The sequence below is a fragment of the Somniosus microcephalus genome, chromosome 11 (assembly GCF_052327205.1).
Source record: "Somniosus microcephalus isolate GS21.2 chromosome 11, FLI_Smic_1.0, whole genome shotgun sequence".
NCBI lineage: Eukaryota > Metazoa > Chordata > Chondrichthyes > Squaliformes > Somniosidae > Somniosus > Somniosus microcephalus.
In genome coordinates this window covers 203,626,788-203,645,258 of record NC_140997.1, presented here as the reverse complement: position 1 = coordinate 203,645,258, position 18,471 = coordinate 203,626,788, and the positions used below count along the sequence as shown (strand labels likewise).

General features: G+C 49.2%; 1 protein-coding gene across 2 annotated transcripts in view; it reads left to right on the top strand.

Annotated features, from left to right (window-relative positions):
- cfap92 (cilia and flagella associated protein 92 (putative)) overlaps positions 1 to 18,471 on the top strand; it is a 209,436-nt gene that overhangs the window by 134,061 nt on the left and 56,904 nt on the right. For both annotated transcript variants that reach the window (XM_086001721.1, XM_086001722.1), the window contains exons 12-15: positions 5,028 to 5,301; positions 6,065 to 6,229; positions 14,734 to 14,946; positions 16,831 to 16,975. In XM_086001721.1, coding sequence (XP_085857847.1) covers positions 5,028 to 5,301; positions 6,065 to 6,229; positions 14,734 to 14,946; positions 16,831 to 16,975 — 797 coding nt within the window. The remainder of the gene's footprint in view (positions 1 to 5,027; positions 5,302 to 6,064; positions 6,230 to 14,733; positions 14,947 to 16,830; positions 16,976 to 18,471) is intronic.

Sequence of the window (18,471 nt, the reverse complement as noted above, 5' to 3'; positions counted from 1 at the left end):
GATCGACAGTTCCGATGGGCCACAGCGAAAAATCGCATAGACCTCCTCAGAAGACAAACATGGGACACAACCAACAGAGTACCCTTCGTCGTCCAGTACTTCCCCGGAGCGGAGAAACTACGCCATGTTCTTCGCAGCCTTCAACATGTCATCGATGACGATGAACACCTCGCTAAGGCCACCCCCACGCCTCCACTACTCGCCTTCAAACAGCCACCTAACCTCAAACAGACCATCGTTTGCAGCAAATTACCCAGCTTTCAGGAGAACAGCGACCATGCCACCACACAACCCTGCCACGGCAACCTCTGCAAGACATGCCAGATCATCAACACAGATACCATCATCACACATGATGACACCACCCACCAGGTACATGGTACCTACTCATGTGACTCGGCCAACGTTGTCTACCTCATACGTTGCAGGAAAAGATGCCCCGGAGCATGGTACATCGGCGAGACCATGCAGACACTGCGACACGGATGAACGGACACCGCGCAACAATCGCCAGGCAGGAGTGTTCCCTCCCAGTCGGGGAACACTTCAGCAGTCAAGGACATTCAGCCTCCGATCTTCGGGTAAGCATTCTCTAAGGCGGCCTTCGAGACACACGACAACGCAAAATTGTAGAGCAGAAACTGATAGCCAAGTTCTGCACTCATGAGGACGGCCTCAACCGGGATCTTGGGTTCATGTCACGCTACATGTAACCCCACTTGACGTAGGGTCACCCAGACTCGAGTCGTCGTTGGCTTGTTCTCTCTACACAGATGTGGCCAGACCTGCTGTGATTTCCAGCAAAAAAAATGTTTTTTTTTGTCTGTTTTTTGTTTTTCATGCAGACCCCAGCATCTGCAACATTTGACCCCTTGTGACCCCACCTCATTGTTCTTTGATGTAATCTTTTCCTGACTAACCTGTTTGGACACCATTCACACCTTTGATTGCTGTGACTATCTCTCTGCCAAGGTGTGATAAATGGCAGTTAGAAAGATTACCTGTAATCATCTGGCATTATTCTCTGACTATATAAGCTGTGTCTTTATGCATCTCTCCACTTCACCTGACGAAGGAGCAGCGCTCCGAAAGCTTGTGATTTCAAATAAAACTGTTGGACTATAACCTGGTGTTGTGTGACTTCTTACACTTATAACCGATCAGCACTCTGTGGCCTTTATGCTGGATAACCGGAAACGCACTAAGATCAAGAATAACAAAATACAACTCTGGAGGATGGAATTGGCCGCCTTTGGATACACCATACATTATTGACCCGGCAAAGAGAATGTGGCCCCGGATACCCTCACGCGGGCATTCTGCTCTTCTATGTCAACTTCGACTCTTGCGGATCTTCATACTGACTTATGCCATCCTGGTGTTACCCGTATGTTGCACTTTGTGTGATCTAAAAATCTCCCATTTTCTACGGAAGATGTGAAAAGAACATGCTCCTCCTGTAGAATTTGTGCGGAATTAAAACCGCAATTCTTCCGCCCACCGGATGGCTCGCTCATACACGCTATGCAGTCTATGCAGTGACTCAGCATTGGCTTTAAAGGGCCATTGCCTTCCTCAACGCGAAACACCTACTTACTTACTATGGTGGACGAATATTCACGCTTTCCCTTTGCTTTCCCCTGTCCCAATATGCTTACTTCCACAAATGCCTTGATCAAGTCTTTTCCCTTTGCGGTACGGCCAATTTCATCCACTCTGATCGGGGTCCCTCCTTCATGTCAAGCGAACTCAAAAGTTATCTCTCCCAACGGGGAATTGCCACAAGTAAAATGACACCGTACCATCCCATCGGTAATGGACAGGTTGAGAGATACAACGCTATCATTTGGAACGCTGTTCATCTTGCGCTGAGGTCACACAACCTACCAGACCAGCAGTGGGAAACTATGCTCCCTGACGTGTTGCATTCCATCAGGTCTCTTCTTTCTACGTCCACCAATGTCACACCTCACGAGCGATTCTTCAGCTTCCAGCGTCGCTCCACCCATGGGACGTCCCTACCATCATGGTTGGCAGCTCCTGGCCCCGTGCTGCTCCGAAGATTCGTCCAATCGTCTAAAAACGATCCTCTCGTCGACGAGGTAGAACTCACGGACGTCAACCCCACGTACGCGCACGTGCGGTACCCTGATGGCTGGGAGTCCACCGTTTCGCTCCGGGACCTGGCTCCCTGTCCAGCTGGTTCCATGGACCCAACTGATAGAGGGACCCACGGTGATGATGCCGACACTCTGCGCTCCTCCGAAGATGACGCCCTACCTGGGACATCAAGAGATCTGCCGGCTACCCCACCGGATCCACTCGGGGAGCCGAGCGCTCCCCGTGGGATGGCCACCCGAGGCCAGGACGCCGGTCAATCCCCGGCTATCAAACAGGATGAAGCCAGTTCTGCGCCTGTGGGGACCCGCACCCGGAGTCACGATCTCCCCAGCCTCCCTCGGGTCGATCAGGGCAACACGGGGCCTGTCGATCCACTGTTACGAATCAAACGGCCCAGGGACCAAGACACGGTCTGGGGAGACGTGCCTTCTAGCCATAAACAAAAATCTAAAAGACTGCGGCTATTCGTGGTCCGCCTAATCCGTTAAGAGGAAGTCGTCGGACTTCCAAATCTTTTAGGCAGGAAGAATGTTATAAATCTCATCATCATCAAGAAACTACTCATGAAATAATGCTGGATGGCCAGCTGGTGGTGCTGTCCAAGGAGTATAAATACTCGGGTGTGGGCCCAGCTTGCCAGGGACATTTTGTAAGACAGGAACTAGTGAAGTACAACTAGACCTCCATGTTCTGAAACAAGTTGATTAAAGCCTTGCTTTATACTCAAACGAAGAGCGTAGTGAGTTTTATTACGTCACCCTATAACTCAGGAGAACTAAATCAGCACAACATATAACTAACTATATATTCATTCTAAATAGGGCTTGAGATTGATACTCTAATTAAACATAGAATAGAAAATAATGTTGAGCTGCTGAAATGTTAAAGAGCAAAACTTTTTAACAATGAAGTTATTTTAAAAAGCTAATCATTTGATACATAGGATATACAGTCGGCAACTCTTCAAATCACATCAGCTGTCAGACAAGTTAAAGATGCATGATAGAAAGTAAAGGTACATTGAGTGTTAGCCGTGGTTCAGTGGTAGCACTCTCACCTCTGAGTGCGAATGTTGTGGGTTCAAGTCCCACTCCAGAGGCTTGAGCACACAATCCAGCCTGACACATCAGTGCAGTACTGAGGGAGTATCAGAGGTGCCATCTTTCGGATGAGACATTAAACTCAGGCACAATATGCTCCCTCAGGTGGATATAAAAGTTCTCATGGCACTATTTGAAGAAGAGCAGGGGAGCTCTCCCAATATCTTGCCCAACATTTATCCCTCAGCCAACATAATGGAAACAAATTATCTGGTCATTTGTTTCATTTCTGTTTGTGGGATCTTGCTGTGTGCAAATTGGTTGTCACGTTTCCTCCAGTGACTACACTTCAAAAGTACTTCATTGGCTGTAAAGCGGTTTGAAATAAATAGTATAAGCGGCACCCATGCTGCTGTAATAGATGGCAGGTCAAGTAGAGATCAGAGAAGCAATCTGTCATTGTTGTGATAGTTAGTAGCAATGAAGTGAGAGTGGCTTTCAACGTTGCAGAAAAGATCTGAAAACTCTAGACACCTAAATCTATGCTCAAAATGGAGTCAGCAAAAGCCTTTCCCTTAGGCAAGTAATGAGGTGTAATGTGGGAGTATTTATTTGGATTTCCATGCACTGCATTAAAAGGTCTCGCACGACGGCCACTGAGCTTCCGCCTCACGTTGACAGGTGTGGTTCCCGAGTTGCGTGATTCCCGTGGTCATCCAGTGAAATTCAGAAGGTCTGGTTAAAAACACTGTGAAGTGTCTGACAGCAAGGTTTTAATGAGCTTCATTAGGTCACCCGCCTCTGCCGTGTGGGTCCGTGCCACGCTGGCAAACACGCCCGAGTTAAAGGCGCGAGGAGGCGGAATGACGACGGGTTCCCGACGCGCTCTCTTTTTATTCAACTTTTACTGCCGACCCGCCTCCAAACCCACACGCACGGCAGCGGGAAAATTCCGGCCATCAATTTGCCATTGAAACTATTCAAAAGAAATACTTGCATTATTGCATGTTTTAGCATGCTGTTGAAATATCTCAGTGCTTCACACAGTGAATTAAAGGAACAATTGTGAAAAAATCGAGTGAACTCGCATGTCTGTTGACATATTTGTTAATCCTAAACCAACCGACTGCATACAGGAATTTGCAGCCTTATGTTCCACAGATTAACAGAACTCATTTACTAACCATAATCCTAACCAAAAGTATACATTTACTTTTCTAAGTTTTGAGTCTCTTTTTGTGAAATGGATGTTTGCCTAAAGGCAGAATGATGTGACTGTCAACACAAATTGAGATTACACTAAAATAAGAGCAGCAAATTTCTGTGTTATTCTTCTACCATCCAGTTGCTTCTGGTAACATGTAAAACTTCAAATGTGTCAGAATATTCCAGGATAAGCTATTTAGGTGCTTTACAAACTGTAAACAACAGCATTATCCATTTAAAAGCAGTTTGTAGAGTGGCATGCTACATTCGAGAAAGCAGCAGAGCTTATTGATGTTCCCAGGTAGAATGCAGGTTCACACTCATGGGTTCCCATACAGTTGTTTTTAACCCTTCTGATAGGTTTCCTTGTATGATGACACATCGTAAAAGGGAACTTAGCAAAAGGATTAAAAACAATTGGAGCAGGAAAATATAGTAAACAATCTCTACATGTAAGATCCAGTTTTTGCTTAAATTAGGCACCCTATAAATTCCATCAAGCTTTATATTATTTCAGTATTTAGTGACTGATGGAAGTCTATTTTGTAGCATGGTTGTATTATTTAAATTGATTTCTGGGATGTTGAATTCCTGACTCTTCAAGGCATATGTACCAGTTATGCCGATTGAATTATAATTCAGACTTTCTTTGTTTCTCAGACTTCAGAACCTGTGCTCTGTCAAAAAATTGAGAGACATAGTGCAGCGTGACCTCTTCCCATCAGCAGCAATGGTAATGGCCCTGAGTCGCGAGTTTGGAATCCCAGCCTATGGGACAGATCCACTTACCACCAAGGACTTGCCAACCATCACAAATCTACCTATTTCCAAAACTGAACCACCAACAGAGATGTTTTATTCTCCACTGGACAATTACAATGAAAAGTATATGCAGAGGAAACAGGATCAAAGAATCTTCACAGATCACATTCAGGTATTAGTTAGGCAAAATCAAGGTTTGCACAATGGCATAGAACAGCAGATGGGATTATTCTAGGGATAAAAAGAAAAAAACTGCAAATGTGGAAATCAGAACTTTTCTGTTACATTAATTGAAAAGAATATCCCAAGTATGTATGAAAAAGATAAAATATAGAAAAATCCCTTTTGCTGTTCCATTGCTGTCCAATATTATTCCTGGGGTTCAATCTAGGTGATGTATTTAACATTTGATGCAACCTTCTAAATATGTGTTGTCACAATATAGTTGCAAAGGCACAAGGTTCTACCGTTAACTTTGCCAGCAATTTTTTTTTCATAAATTAAGTACAGATATGATAAACAGAAACTGAAGCTGTGCATTGCTGGTGTTGAGTGGATACAAAAGACTGTTTCATTCACTCATGATTATGTCAACAAAAAATTTAACAGTTTAAAAAAAATTACATTTCGCTGCTATCTAAAGAGGAAGTACTTTGGGTGGCCTAGGAAGTTAGCTTTGAACAGAGCCCTACATTTCAAGTGTAATACTAGGGGGTCTTTCATGGACCCCCAGCTGAAAAAAGAGATGCACTCTTATGATGTCAGGCTGTAAAAAGACTCCGAGCTCCGTCACCAGAAGGCATTCAGTCCCCGATGGGCCATAGGGTTAACATAAGAAGGTAAAATATTTTCAAATATAAGTATTTCACCCTGGTGTCTGCCCCCTTTTCAAATGCAACTAAATTGGTTGAGCACAGAATGTTTTCATGTTTCAGGCTAACATTGACGCAGTTTATCAAGCTAGCAAAAAGCTGAAGAAAAGCAAGCAAGGAACAATAGAAGCTGTACATCCTGAAGGCACAGCAGTGTACAACAACTCTTATCAGGCCTTGAACACTACTGAGCAGGCAAAGGACCTGCTGCGGCAGGAAATGGCTACGGTAGGGATCAACTTCAAAGCTCCTATATGTATCTGACATGCATTACACACTATGGTCATTTTCTCATTTGTAAATTAACATAGTTAATTTCAGATAAGATTAAACCCGTCATTTGTGAAAGTGAAAGAATTGTTATCAAAGTTTAAAAATAAACAGCAATAAAACTTCGCAACATCCTTAAACATGGGAACAATGGACGAAAGAGATGGGCAGTCAGGACGTACATCTCAAAACCATTTTTAGGATTCTAATGGCTCCATGGACAAATGCAACATATGGGGCGAGAAATTGATGACCTTACTGCCACCTGGTAGCGCTGTGAAAAAATGGCAGCCACTGTTCTTACGGCAGCTGGAGGCGGTTTCGGTGGCACCCGCCATATTGGTCGCCCCCTTTGCGCTGCCGGTAACCTAAAAAAGTGGCATGGTGACATCACGCTGACTTAATGTCACCTACGCGAACTTTGACCCTAGCACTTAAGTCAGCACTGGGTCCTAAGCATGCCAGGTTAACCTGGTGTGCAAGCAGGCTGACAGACGCTGATGGGGGTGATATCTGCAGCTGTTAAAGGGACATACTCATCAATCAGGTAAGTTTGAATTGAAGGGTTTGGCCTTGTTTTTTTTTTAATCTTGTTGCAATAGATGTGAAAAGTTTTTAAAGTGTTTTGGGAGTTCTGCTGGATGCTGGCAAGGGCTCGGATGGTAAGTGAACGTCTTTGAGAAGACAGAACATGCTGTGAATACTCAGCAGGTCACGCTACGTCCGTGGAGTTCACGTCTCAGGTCGACAGGCTGCCTGACCAACTGAGTATTTGCAGCATTTTATGCTGTCATTTCACAATTTACAGCGTCCGCTTGCAGGGGGAAGAGGAGGACGCGGAGGAGGAGGACGTGGAAGAGGAGGACGCGGAGGAGGAGGACGCGGAGGAGGAGGAGGAGGACGCGGAGGAGGAGGAGGACGCGGAAGAGGAGGAGGATGCGGAAGAGGAGCAATCAAATGGAAGGATGCATCCCAGACAGCCCCTTTGTGGCCAGCATATCCACGGGCTGGGCAGGATACATTTCTTGGGCATGTGAAATGAGGCAGGCACAAGGGTGGGGTTGTGCTGACAAGAGGGAAACCTAGAGGTGTGTGCCAGAAGCAGGATAACGTACGAGAATAGCCGCACCTTGTATCCTTTCGGCCCTGCCTCTGACCAAGAGCTCAGCCATGCCCCTGCCAAGAGTGACCTGCACCGTCTCCTCCGAGGGGGTGAGGCGAGGCTAGGAATGGGTGATGTACCTCGTGATTGGTGCAGATTGTTGGTAGGTGAGTGATTGGGGGTCATGCATTGAGCAGTGTGTGAGGCGAGTGGTGCAGTTGGTAGGAGACGGCTTTTGAAGATGCATTCACTGACCTTGACCAGTGGTCTGAGGCCATGAAGCTTCTTTGGGCACTGGAGCCAGGTGGTGGGGGTGACACTGCTGGCTTTAGTGATGTACTCCCACATCCTTCTTTCTGGAGGGCCTCCTGGCCCCTGTGGGTAGAGGGCCAGTCTTGCAGTGTTGACCCCTGTACAAAGCTGGAGTGCTGCGTGCGAGACCCTGGGTGCCCCTACCCTGGTTTGCTGAGCCATTTGTGTAGTGCTGAGGCAGTTTTCTCATTTGTTGAGTTTAGGAAGGTAATTCAGCTTTAACTGCTGAATATTGACATTTGGAACTTCTTTTAAATATTGATTATTTGTTAAAAGACAGAAAGGGCTGAAAAATGTATTGAATCAGTACATTTTATTTACCCTTGCTTCAATGTGCATGGCCCTTTAAATTTCAGAGATCCTCACTGCCCACAATGCATTGCGAGCTTCACAGCCTCGCTCAGGGAAGCAGCAATGCTGCACCAGCACAACAAACTGGTCCCGGATCCCTTGTGCAACGCTACCAGGATGGCGTCGCGCCTAAGGTTAGCGCTGCACCACCTACCACCATGTCCCCCACACCAATTTAGCTTGTTTAGCACGGCGGCCATTTCGGGTGGCCGTTAACGAGGACACCGACTGACTCCGGGCGAGAATGAATGGCAGTATGTCGAGAGATAGGAGGTGGGCCGCGGAGGAATTCCATCAGATCGTGCCGGTCTCACCTTTCACTACGTCAGGCTGTAAGGTTACAGATGTTGCTACCACTCGGTCCCAATCCCACAGGAAATCCTGGTGTCAATTTCCTCGAGGTGCAGAACTGGCATTACCCAATCCCATTCTATTTCCTAGCCCGCCTCAATTACATTAACACCCCGCCCCAATCCCCCCGGGGGAAAATTCAAATTCAAAGTCCCAAAGAAAATTCAGGGCTAGGATCTTTATTTTGATTATATTTCAAGGCCAGTTAGCTTTGACCGTAGAGAGTGAGTTCAGTAGGGTGAACTATGTGTCATGCTGTGAGGCTGGGATTGAAAGTTCCATCACACAAAGGAAAAAGTGAATGCGTGCTTAATGTTAAACTTGTGGCGACAAGCCACCATTGGACATAATCCGCTCACGGCGGCACGGACAGTTTACGCAGGCGCACTGCCGGCAGCAGCCGCCCCCAGCCGGGGGCCCTTTCCTCCGGCAACTTGTTTCCCGCAGGGACAGGCTGCCGGGAGCACTTCCTGTGTCTGGGGAGTATTTAAGTGGTTGCGCGGGCTTTTCAAGCTCTCTTTTTGCCATGATGTAAATTAAAGCAGTTGTGTTCCATCAACTCTGGTCTCGACTCCCACGTTTGCCGCGGTATCTCAACACTGGTGACCCCGATGCTCAGGACGAATCCTAAGCTAGCATGGCGGATACAACGCAGTCACGGTTAAACTACCGGACTTTTGGGAGAACCTGGCCGAGGCCTGGTTCGTTCAAGCCGAGTCCAGATTCCGGCTGAGAAGCATTACAGTCGAGGCCACGAAGTACGACTACCTCGTCGCCTCTCTCACCTGCGCCACAGTCCCCAAGGTTTGGGCAGCGCTGCAGGATCCACCAGAGGAAGGCAAGTACGAACATCTGAAGGCCGCGCTTCTTAAAAATTTTCAGGCGTCCTCTTACCAGCGCAACTGCCAACTCCTCGACCTCCCAGGCCTTGGTGACGCTTCACCATCAGACCTGCTTTCCCACACGCTGTCCCTCTCGGACGACAAAAACCCCGGCGCCCTCTTTCGCACGCTTTTCATTCGGCAGCTCCCCGCCAGCTCATTGTGGAGTCTGGCTCCACGGACCTGAATGAGATAGCCGAAAAGGCCGACTGGCTGCTCTCCGCGCAGACCGCCCGCGACGTCGCGCCCGACCTCACGGCAACGACCACGCGGTCCCCCCGGCCCACTAGGCCCGACCGCTCTTCCACTCCGGGTCACTGCTACTACCACACCCGTTTTAGCACTAGGGCCCAACGCTGCACGCCGCCGTGCACTTTCAAACCCCCCCCCCGCACCGGCCCCCACGATGGCCGCGGGGCAAAAGGGGCCCCTACTGTACGTCACCGACGACAGCACCAACCGCCGATTCCTGTGCGACACAGGAGCCCAGCACAGCATCACCCCCGCCTCCGCCCTCGAAATCCAACGCGGCGCATGGGGTATCACGCTGGCCGCAGCCAATGGCTCTGACATCCGCACATACGGCACCCGCATGGTCACGCTCGACCTCGCAGGCCGCCGCTACCACTGGGAGTTCCTCACAGCCAAGGTCCTCTGCCCACTCATCGGAGCCGACTTCCTACGCGCCCACGGCCTCCTTGTCGACATTCCGAGGCACCGCCTCGTCGACATCAACACTATGGTCCCCATCCCTGGCGCATTCACCCCGGCCCGTTCGGCTGGCCTGACGACCTACTGCCTCGCCAGAGCCACGGACGACTACTCGGCACTACTAGCCGAGTTTCCCGCCCTCACTAACCCGACCTTTTCGGCCAAAGCCGCCAAACACGGTGTGGAGCACTATATCCCCACCATCGGTCCCCCGGTCTCTGCCCACGCCCGCAGACTCAACCCGGCCAAGCTGGAAATCGCGCGGGCCGAGTTCACCACCATGGAGCAACTCGGCATCATCCGCCGCTCCAGCAGCCCTTGGGCCTCGCCCCTCCACATCACCCCCAAGCCCGGCGGAGGCTGGCGCCCCTGCGGGGACTACCGCCACCTCAACGACACCACCACCCCCGACCGATACCCGGTGCCGCACATCCAGGACTTCTCGGCCCGACTGGCCGGACGAACCGTCTTCTCCAAGGTCGACCTGGTGCGCGGTTACCACCAAGTCCCCGTACACCCCGTGGACATCCCCAAAACGGCCGTCATCACCCCATTCGGCCTGTTCGAGTTCCTGAGGATGCCCTTCGGCCTCAAGAATGCAGCCCAGGCTTTCCAGCGCCTTATGGACTCAGTCCTCCGGGACCTGAACTTCCTATTCGTCTATCTAGATGACATTCTCGTGGCCAGCTCCTCCAAACAGGAACACCTCGAACACCTTCGCATCCTGTTCGGGCGCCTAGCCCAACACGGGCTCATCCTCAGCCCGGCGAAGTGCCAATTCGGCCTAGCCGAGATCAATTTTCTCGGCCACCACATCACCCCTGCTGGGGCCGTCCCCCTGCCCAACAAGGTGCAGGCCGTCCAGCAATTCCCCCGCCCCAAAACCATCAAGGGCCTCCAGGAGTTCCTCGGGATGGTGAACTTCTACAACAGGTTCATCCCCAGAGCTGCAGCCCTCATGAAGCCCCTATACGACTCCCTCCGAGGTAAATACGGCAAGATGGCCGTAGCCTGGACCGCTGACACGTCAGCCGCCTTCGACGCCACCAAAAACGCGCTCGCCGACGCCACCCTGCTCGCGCACCCAAGGGCTGATGCCCGGGTCGCGCTCACCATGCGGTCGGAGCCGTGTTCGAGCAGTGGGTCAATGGCGCGTGGCAGCCACTTGCCTTCTACAGCCGACAACTGCGCCCCTCGGAGGTCAAATACTCTACTTTCGACCGCGAGCTCCTCGCGCTCCACCTGTCGGTCCGCCATTTCAGGTTCCTCCTGGAGGGCCGCCCCTTTACCGCGTACGTGGACCACAAGCCGCTCACATACGCGATGGCCAAGAACACCGAACCCTGGTCCACTAGGCAGCAACGCCAGCTCGCGGCCGTGTCCGAGTTTACCACGGACATCCAGCACGTCTCCGGTAGAGACAATGTTGTCGCCGACTGCCTTTCCCGTCCCGCCATCTGCGCGAATCACCTAGCGGTCGACTACGCGCAACTAGCAGCGGCCCAGCTCACGGACCCAGACCTCCTCTCGGCGGCTACCAGCCTGCCAGGGCTATGCCTAGCCAAGGTCGCGCACGGGCCCGAAGCCACGGCAGTCACTTGCGACGTCTCACTCGGCCAACCCAGGCCGGTTGTCTCTGCAACCTGGCGCCGCCGCATCTTTGACGCGCTCCACGGGCTCTCCCATCCGGGTTCCCGCGCATCCGTCAAACTCCTCTCCCAGCGCTTCATCTGGCGCGGTCTCAGCAAAGATGTTCGGACTTGGGCCACCTCCTGCCTCGGCTGCCAATGGGCTAAGGTACAGCTGCACACAAAAGCACCCCTGGGAGACTTCGAGGTACCCAGCCGCCGCTTCGACCACGTACACGTCGACATCGTCGGTCCTCTGCCGCCATCGCAAGGCCAAACTTATCTCCTCACGATGGTCGACCGCTACACACGCTGGCCTGAGGCAGTGCCGCTGACCTCCACCACCACAGCCGACATCGCCAGGGCGTTCGTTAACACCTGGGTCGTGAGGTTCGGCGTACCGGCCGACATAACCTCCGACAGAGGCGACCAGTTCACCTCCGAACTCTGGACGGCCACAGCACGCAACCTCGGGGTGACGCTCCACCGAACCACGGCGTACCACCCGCAGGCCAACGGGCTGTGTGAACGCTTCCACAGGTCACTCAAGGCCTCACTCCGCGCCAGCCTGCAGGACAGTACCTGGACTGACCGCCTACCGTGGGTGCTACTAGGCCTACGCACCGCGGTCAAGGAAGACCTCCAGTCCTCAGCAGCGGAGTTAGTCTACGGACAACCGCTGCGCGTACCAGTCGAATTCCTCCCGGAGGCTACCACGCCTTGGTCGGCTGAACAGCAGCGGCACAACTCTTTCTCTTCCGCTCAACAGTTCGCCCCACTTCCGGTCAACCGACACGGCGAACTCGCACCTCACGTCCCGCCAAACTTACAGCAGGCACGCTTCGTCTTCGTGCGACACGACGCGCACCGCGGACCCCTGCGACCCCCGTACGACGGACCGTACGAGGTACTACAACCCGGGGACAAGGTCTTCAAGCTGCGACTCGGCAACAGGGTCGAAACAGTCTCCATCGACCTACTCAAACCAGCACACACAGAACCAGGGGAACAGGTCCCCGTGGCCCGACCTCCAACTAGAGGCCGTCCCGCCAGCAAGCCAGCACAGCCGGCGGCGAACCACCCGGCCCCACCAATTGGACCGGCGGCCACTCAGAGTCGCTCCGGCAGAACCATTAGACCACCATCACGACTCGTCCACTCCTCCCAACGGATTCTGGGGGGAGCTCTGTGGCGACACGCCACCATTGGACATAATCCGCTCACGCCGGCACGGACAGTTTACGCAGGTGCACTGCCGGCTGCAGCCGCCCCCAGCCAGGGGCCCTTTCCTCCGGCAACTTGTTTCCCACAGGGACAGGCTGCCGGGAGCACTTCCTGTCTGGGGAGTATTTAAGTGGTTGCGCGGGCTTTCCAAGCTCTCTTTTTGCCATGATGTAAATTAAAGCAGTTGTGTTCCATCAACTCTGGTCTCGACTCCCACGTTTGCCGCGGTATCTCAACAAACTTAACATTTTGTAAAATACACAAAATATTCAAAAACTTGAGTTTCCATTTCCAGCTTATATTGTAAAATATTTTCTTTCAAAGTCGTCATATAACTTTCCTAACCCCTTTTGCCATGAAGATTTTTTTTTTTTAATTGGTATTTATCTAATTCCCAGAGGAAAGGGATTTGATGGACTTCAAAGGCTTTTGTTATTATGATCAGGGAGCACCAGAATTGATTCAATGAGCCAAACTAACTGAACAAAGCACAAGAAGTTTTATTAAATATTAGATGAATATTACACCTAATAGAAACAAATGTGCGCTATGTTTATACTGCAATTAACAGGTTTTGCTTTCTCTTCCCTCCCAAATAAGATAAACTCAGGGTTAACTGTATTGTGGGGACTATGTGTGGCAGACAGTGGTACATTCTGCAAAACATATTTTTCTGTGTGTACCTTTTTCATGATTGTGCCACAGGTCATTTATATTAAGCCACAGTCGCATGCCCATTTAGCAGGATTTAAAATAATGTTGACAAAAGTTGAACCAGTGGGGTGAGAAGCAAGTGATGTTATAGTATATACTGGGGGCTGATTTTCATCTCGCAACCACCCTGTTTCTCAATGTAATCTGGCAGTGGCAGCTGAAATATTTTTTAGAAATCTATCACTCACTTGCCGGCCAAGGCCCGCCTGATGAGATTTTCAAGTGGGCCTTAATTTAGGTGACCAGTGCTCCTGTCCCAAACAGGCGGGATCCTCATTAAAATATTTAAATCCGGGTCCAAAGATGTGTTTAGGACCCCTGTGCAATTTTAGCTGGCGTGTGCTGTACGCACTCTGCCCAGTGGAACTAAACGTTGAGTGGCCAAACCAATGGTCATTAAAGGGACCACTGGAGACCACTCCAGAAACATTGAAGGTAAGCTTTTATAAATTGATTTTTTTTTGGTGCCAGGAGGAGTACAAAATGCTGCTCCAGGCCCCACAAAAATCATTTAGCCTACAACCAGTCTCTCCACTGCCACCCCCTTAATGCGTCTCTGCCGGATCGGTTCCAAACTGCCCGCTACCCATTGGCAAACTGCCAGTTCAGTGCTTGTTTAGCTTGCTGATTTTATTTTAATGAGGTCCGATCTCCAGCAACATGGGGTGGGCAGTGACATGAATCTTGTCATTCATGTGGAAATGACTTATGAAATAATACTGGGCGGCCTGCTGGTGGCGCTGTCCAGGGAGAGTATAAATACTCGGGCATGGGCCCAGCTTGCTCAGAACATTCTTTTACAGGAACTAGTGAAGGATACAACTAGATCTCCATGTTGTAAAACAGTTGATTAACGCTTTGTTTAACGCTGAGACCAAGTGCCTAGTAGTTTTCTTACGTCAGGCGGTGTGATTGCCCTGCCCCCGCCACCTGCCCAATGTTCGCTCAAGACAAAAATCACCCCCATTGTCTGTAACCCTTCCATAAATTCAAATTGAATTGAATAGGATAGGCTCACACACCAAGGCTTTATACATTTATACAGACACAATCTGAATAAGAGACAAACGTGTATTTATTGAACACGTGCAGGCACATGTGTGAAGAATGGTTTTAGACATCTTTACGTTGTAACAGATGACAAAGCATTAAGGTTCATTTGTAAATGGCTTTTTTTTCCCCTCACAGAAGCCAAACCAGCACTTCACATACAATCGCGAGTTAACATCAGCAACACTGGCTCCTGTGGACACTGACAAAGTGGAAAAGAGAACAAAGGAAAGATCAAAGGCAGCTTGGCTAACCTTTGATGGATTCAGATATCCAGGTTTCAAGAGCAGCCTGGAGTCCAATGAGCATCCACAAAAACCTGATCAAGCACGAATAAACGAGCTTAAAAAGGTACCATCGATGCTTGAATTTTTCAGTAAATGGGTTTTCAGCTTCAGTGCCAGAACTAAAGTAATTTGCTAATGACATTAACATTTATAAAGTATCGATTATCATTAATGTCAACTCCGAACATTTCTGAAAAGGTAAAACTAGTAAATTCTACAGTTGGTGATGTTTGATATCTACATCCATTAAACAATTTAGTATTCTAAAGATGAAGAGCGTTAATGTTCAGTGAATTAGGAAAGTAACCTTTGAGATTCATGAAGGATGCAATATATGTGAACAAAGCAATGAATTTTCCCCTTTTTACATTACCAGTCTTAAGAGGAATTAATGTACTCTATGTGGCCCTCAACAGCATTTTACACATGTCTGTCATTTCACATATATGGAATATGGAATTTATTCCGTAAAAGAGCAGGAGTAAATTCATATTACTGGGATTGGCAAAATGTAGCTAGTGATGTGCTTCAGTCATCCGTGTTAGAACTTTCCTGCTATATATAAACAATTTGGATATGGGCATGGAAGAAATATCATTAAAATCCAGCATGAATATCAAAGTAAGGGGCAAAAGGAAACAGGAAAAATGTAGGAGGATGCATTAGGACATGAGAGGAAATTAGATAAACACTTGAAGAACAAAAATATTATAGATAGCTGTGCTGGGGAGCTAGCACAGGCACGATAGGCCATATGGCCTCCTTCTGAACCGTAATTTCAATCATTCTGTAACACAGATTTAACTATGGTATTCCATCATCACGAGTGCTCTGAAGCATTCTGCAGTGCTATCAATAATATTAAAAAATAAAGTTCATTGCAATACACAGCAGACTGACAAAAACATTTATTTGACCCACAACAAATGTATACAACCACCATTTACATGAAATAGAACCAAATTTCCTCATCAAGGACGAGTCCAAATAACCAGCACCTGCGCATGCACTCCTTCACTGCATGCTTTTCAATGACCAGACACCGATTAATGCTGCAGGTACCACGTGCTACTGTATACCACACACACTGGCATAAATTCAACATCCTTGTGTCCATGTTATAGACATAAAATGGGAGCAATAGTGATGGATATAGGAGAGCAACAACCCGCGCCCAATTTGCACAGGTGCTTGGGCCGCTAAATTAGTCAGGGCCTTTTTTTTTTTTAGGTGGCCTTGGCACCGACCTCATTTCAATATTGCACTGTGCAAGCTCCGACTAGGTTTTCAGGCTCTACAGCGGCCTAAGCAGTGGTGGAGGCAGCCAATTAAACTGCAAAAGTTTTTTTTAAACTTCATTTAAATTTGAGTCAGGAGGAACCCGAGTGCTCCTCTGGTTGAAGCGAATAGTATAGATGCATTTAAGGGGAGGCTGGACAAGCATATGAGGGAATAGAGGGTTGCACTGATAGATTTAGATGAGGAAAGAAGGGAGAAGGCTCCAGTGGAGCATAAAGGCCGGCATGGACTGGTTGGGCCGAATGGCCTGTTTCTGTGCCGGTATCCTATGTAATCCTAAGTATGTAACACTGCGGGTTGCTGCTGGTCCGCACTCTCCCCCCCCCCGCCCCCCCACCCCGTGGACTTAACCTGTGGGACGGCTCGGTGTCCGAGCTTGCAGAACTCTGAATGGCCTGGAGCAGCGAACTGTGTTGGAGCACCCGTAGCTCACCGGATTTATTCCAATGAGGCCCGAGGATGCATTTAGGGCAGTCCTCAGGCCTCTCTCCTGGCATGCAAATCCAGCGCACCACTCATTTCACGAAGCGATTGAGCGTGATTGTTCCACTCATGGCGTGATTTGCACAACTCACTGCCACAGAGACTCCTTCACCGAGTCGTGTTCTTGTTACTGTTGATGGTATGAACACTAGTGTTTTGCTTCTAGGCTTGGAAGGAAAATATTCTCCATGGTAACATACATGAGCCAGTCCCACAACGTGGCAGATGGAAATGGGATGAAAGGCATAAAGATTTTGAATTATACAAGAAGGTATCTTATGTATCAGCCCCAGTCAGTATTCACTTGGCAGGTATGTGCTTTAGTGATTAGTAATAAAATATACTGAACTTGTAATGTTTGCATGGTCAGATACAGAATATTTACATAACTCTCCATAAAAACAAGAATAGCAGTACTGAAATCACTTGTGTGGTGTATGTGCCTTTAAGAGCCCGTGTACTGTAATGCCGGTAGTGGCCACTCGGGCTATATAAGCCTGTATAGTGTCTTGTATCTTTTAGTTCACCTCCAGACTTTGTTCAGTAAACACCTGTTAAACCAACTCCTGCATTCCGTGTCTCCATTAACACACGGATACAACAGTGGCGACGAATTGGAAACGGACTTACCTGCAATTCGGCAGCACCTCAAGGAGATTGATTCCTCAGACGAAGGTTGAAGAAAAAAAAAGAAAAAAGAAAAAACTGTGGTTTCACCAGCTAGCCGGGCTGGTGGCAGGTACTGCAATAATCCTTCCTGGGTGGCGGGCTGGGGCTCGATCGGCTGGCTCTGCAGCGGGGCCGAGCAGCGAAGGCGGAGGCAAACAGAGACGGAGGGTGGAGCACTCGGGAGACGGCCGGCGCTGCAAAGCAGGTCGGCGTTCGGACCAAGCAGAGGGAGGGAAAAGTCCCAGAGAGTCCGGCGGGAACGAGTCTCCAACTATTAAAAATATCTGTATAAATAAAAACTGCGGAGAACAGCGTTGTCAGCAGCGGCAGCAGCGGGAAAGCGCGGGAGGCGCCATTTTTTCTCGGCAGGGAAGAAAGGAAAGCGCGGGAGGCGCCATTTTTTTTCAGGATGCCTAAGACTGGCAATATTACTGCTTTCGATAGTGATGTGGAGGATTGGACCACTTATGTGGAAAGAGTGGAGGTATATTGCACAGCGAATGAAATAGAGGATGATAAAAAGGCATCGGTACTTCTAAATCTAATGGGCGCAAGGACATACGGGCTGTTACGAAACATGATCACTCTAGCCAAACCGATGGACAAGAATTTTAAGGAGATTGTTGATACCCTACAGGAGCACTTAAACCCAACACCGCTGCTGATAGCGGAACGATTCAAATTCTTCACAGGGAATCAGCACAAGAATGAAAGTAACGCTGATTACCTCACCGAATTAAGGAAGCTGTCAAAGCACTGCCAATTCGGGGCAGGACTGGCAGATTCTCTTCGAGACAAATTCGTCTGCGGTCTCCTAAGTGAAGGAACACAGAAAAGGCTACTTTCTGAGAAAGATTTAACACTGGACAAGGCTTTCAGTGTGGCTGTATCATATGAAGCAGCAGCAAGAGGAGCTGCAGAGATACAGCAAAAGCCACAGGACTTCGGCACCCATGAAATGACACATGGTTTCGAGAGATGTTATCGCTGCGGCAGATCCACCCATGACCAGAGGGACTGCTGGTTCAAGGACAAAGCATGCAGGCAATGCAGAAAGATGGGACACATTGCACGTGTATGCCGATCTGGAAACAAAAAAATCCACTGACAGAAAGAAAATCAATAAGGAAAAGTACAG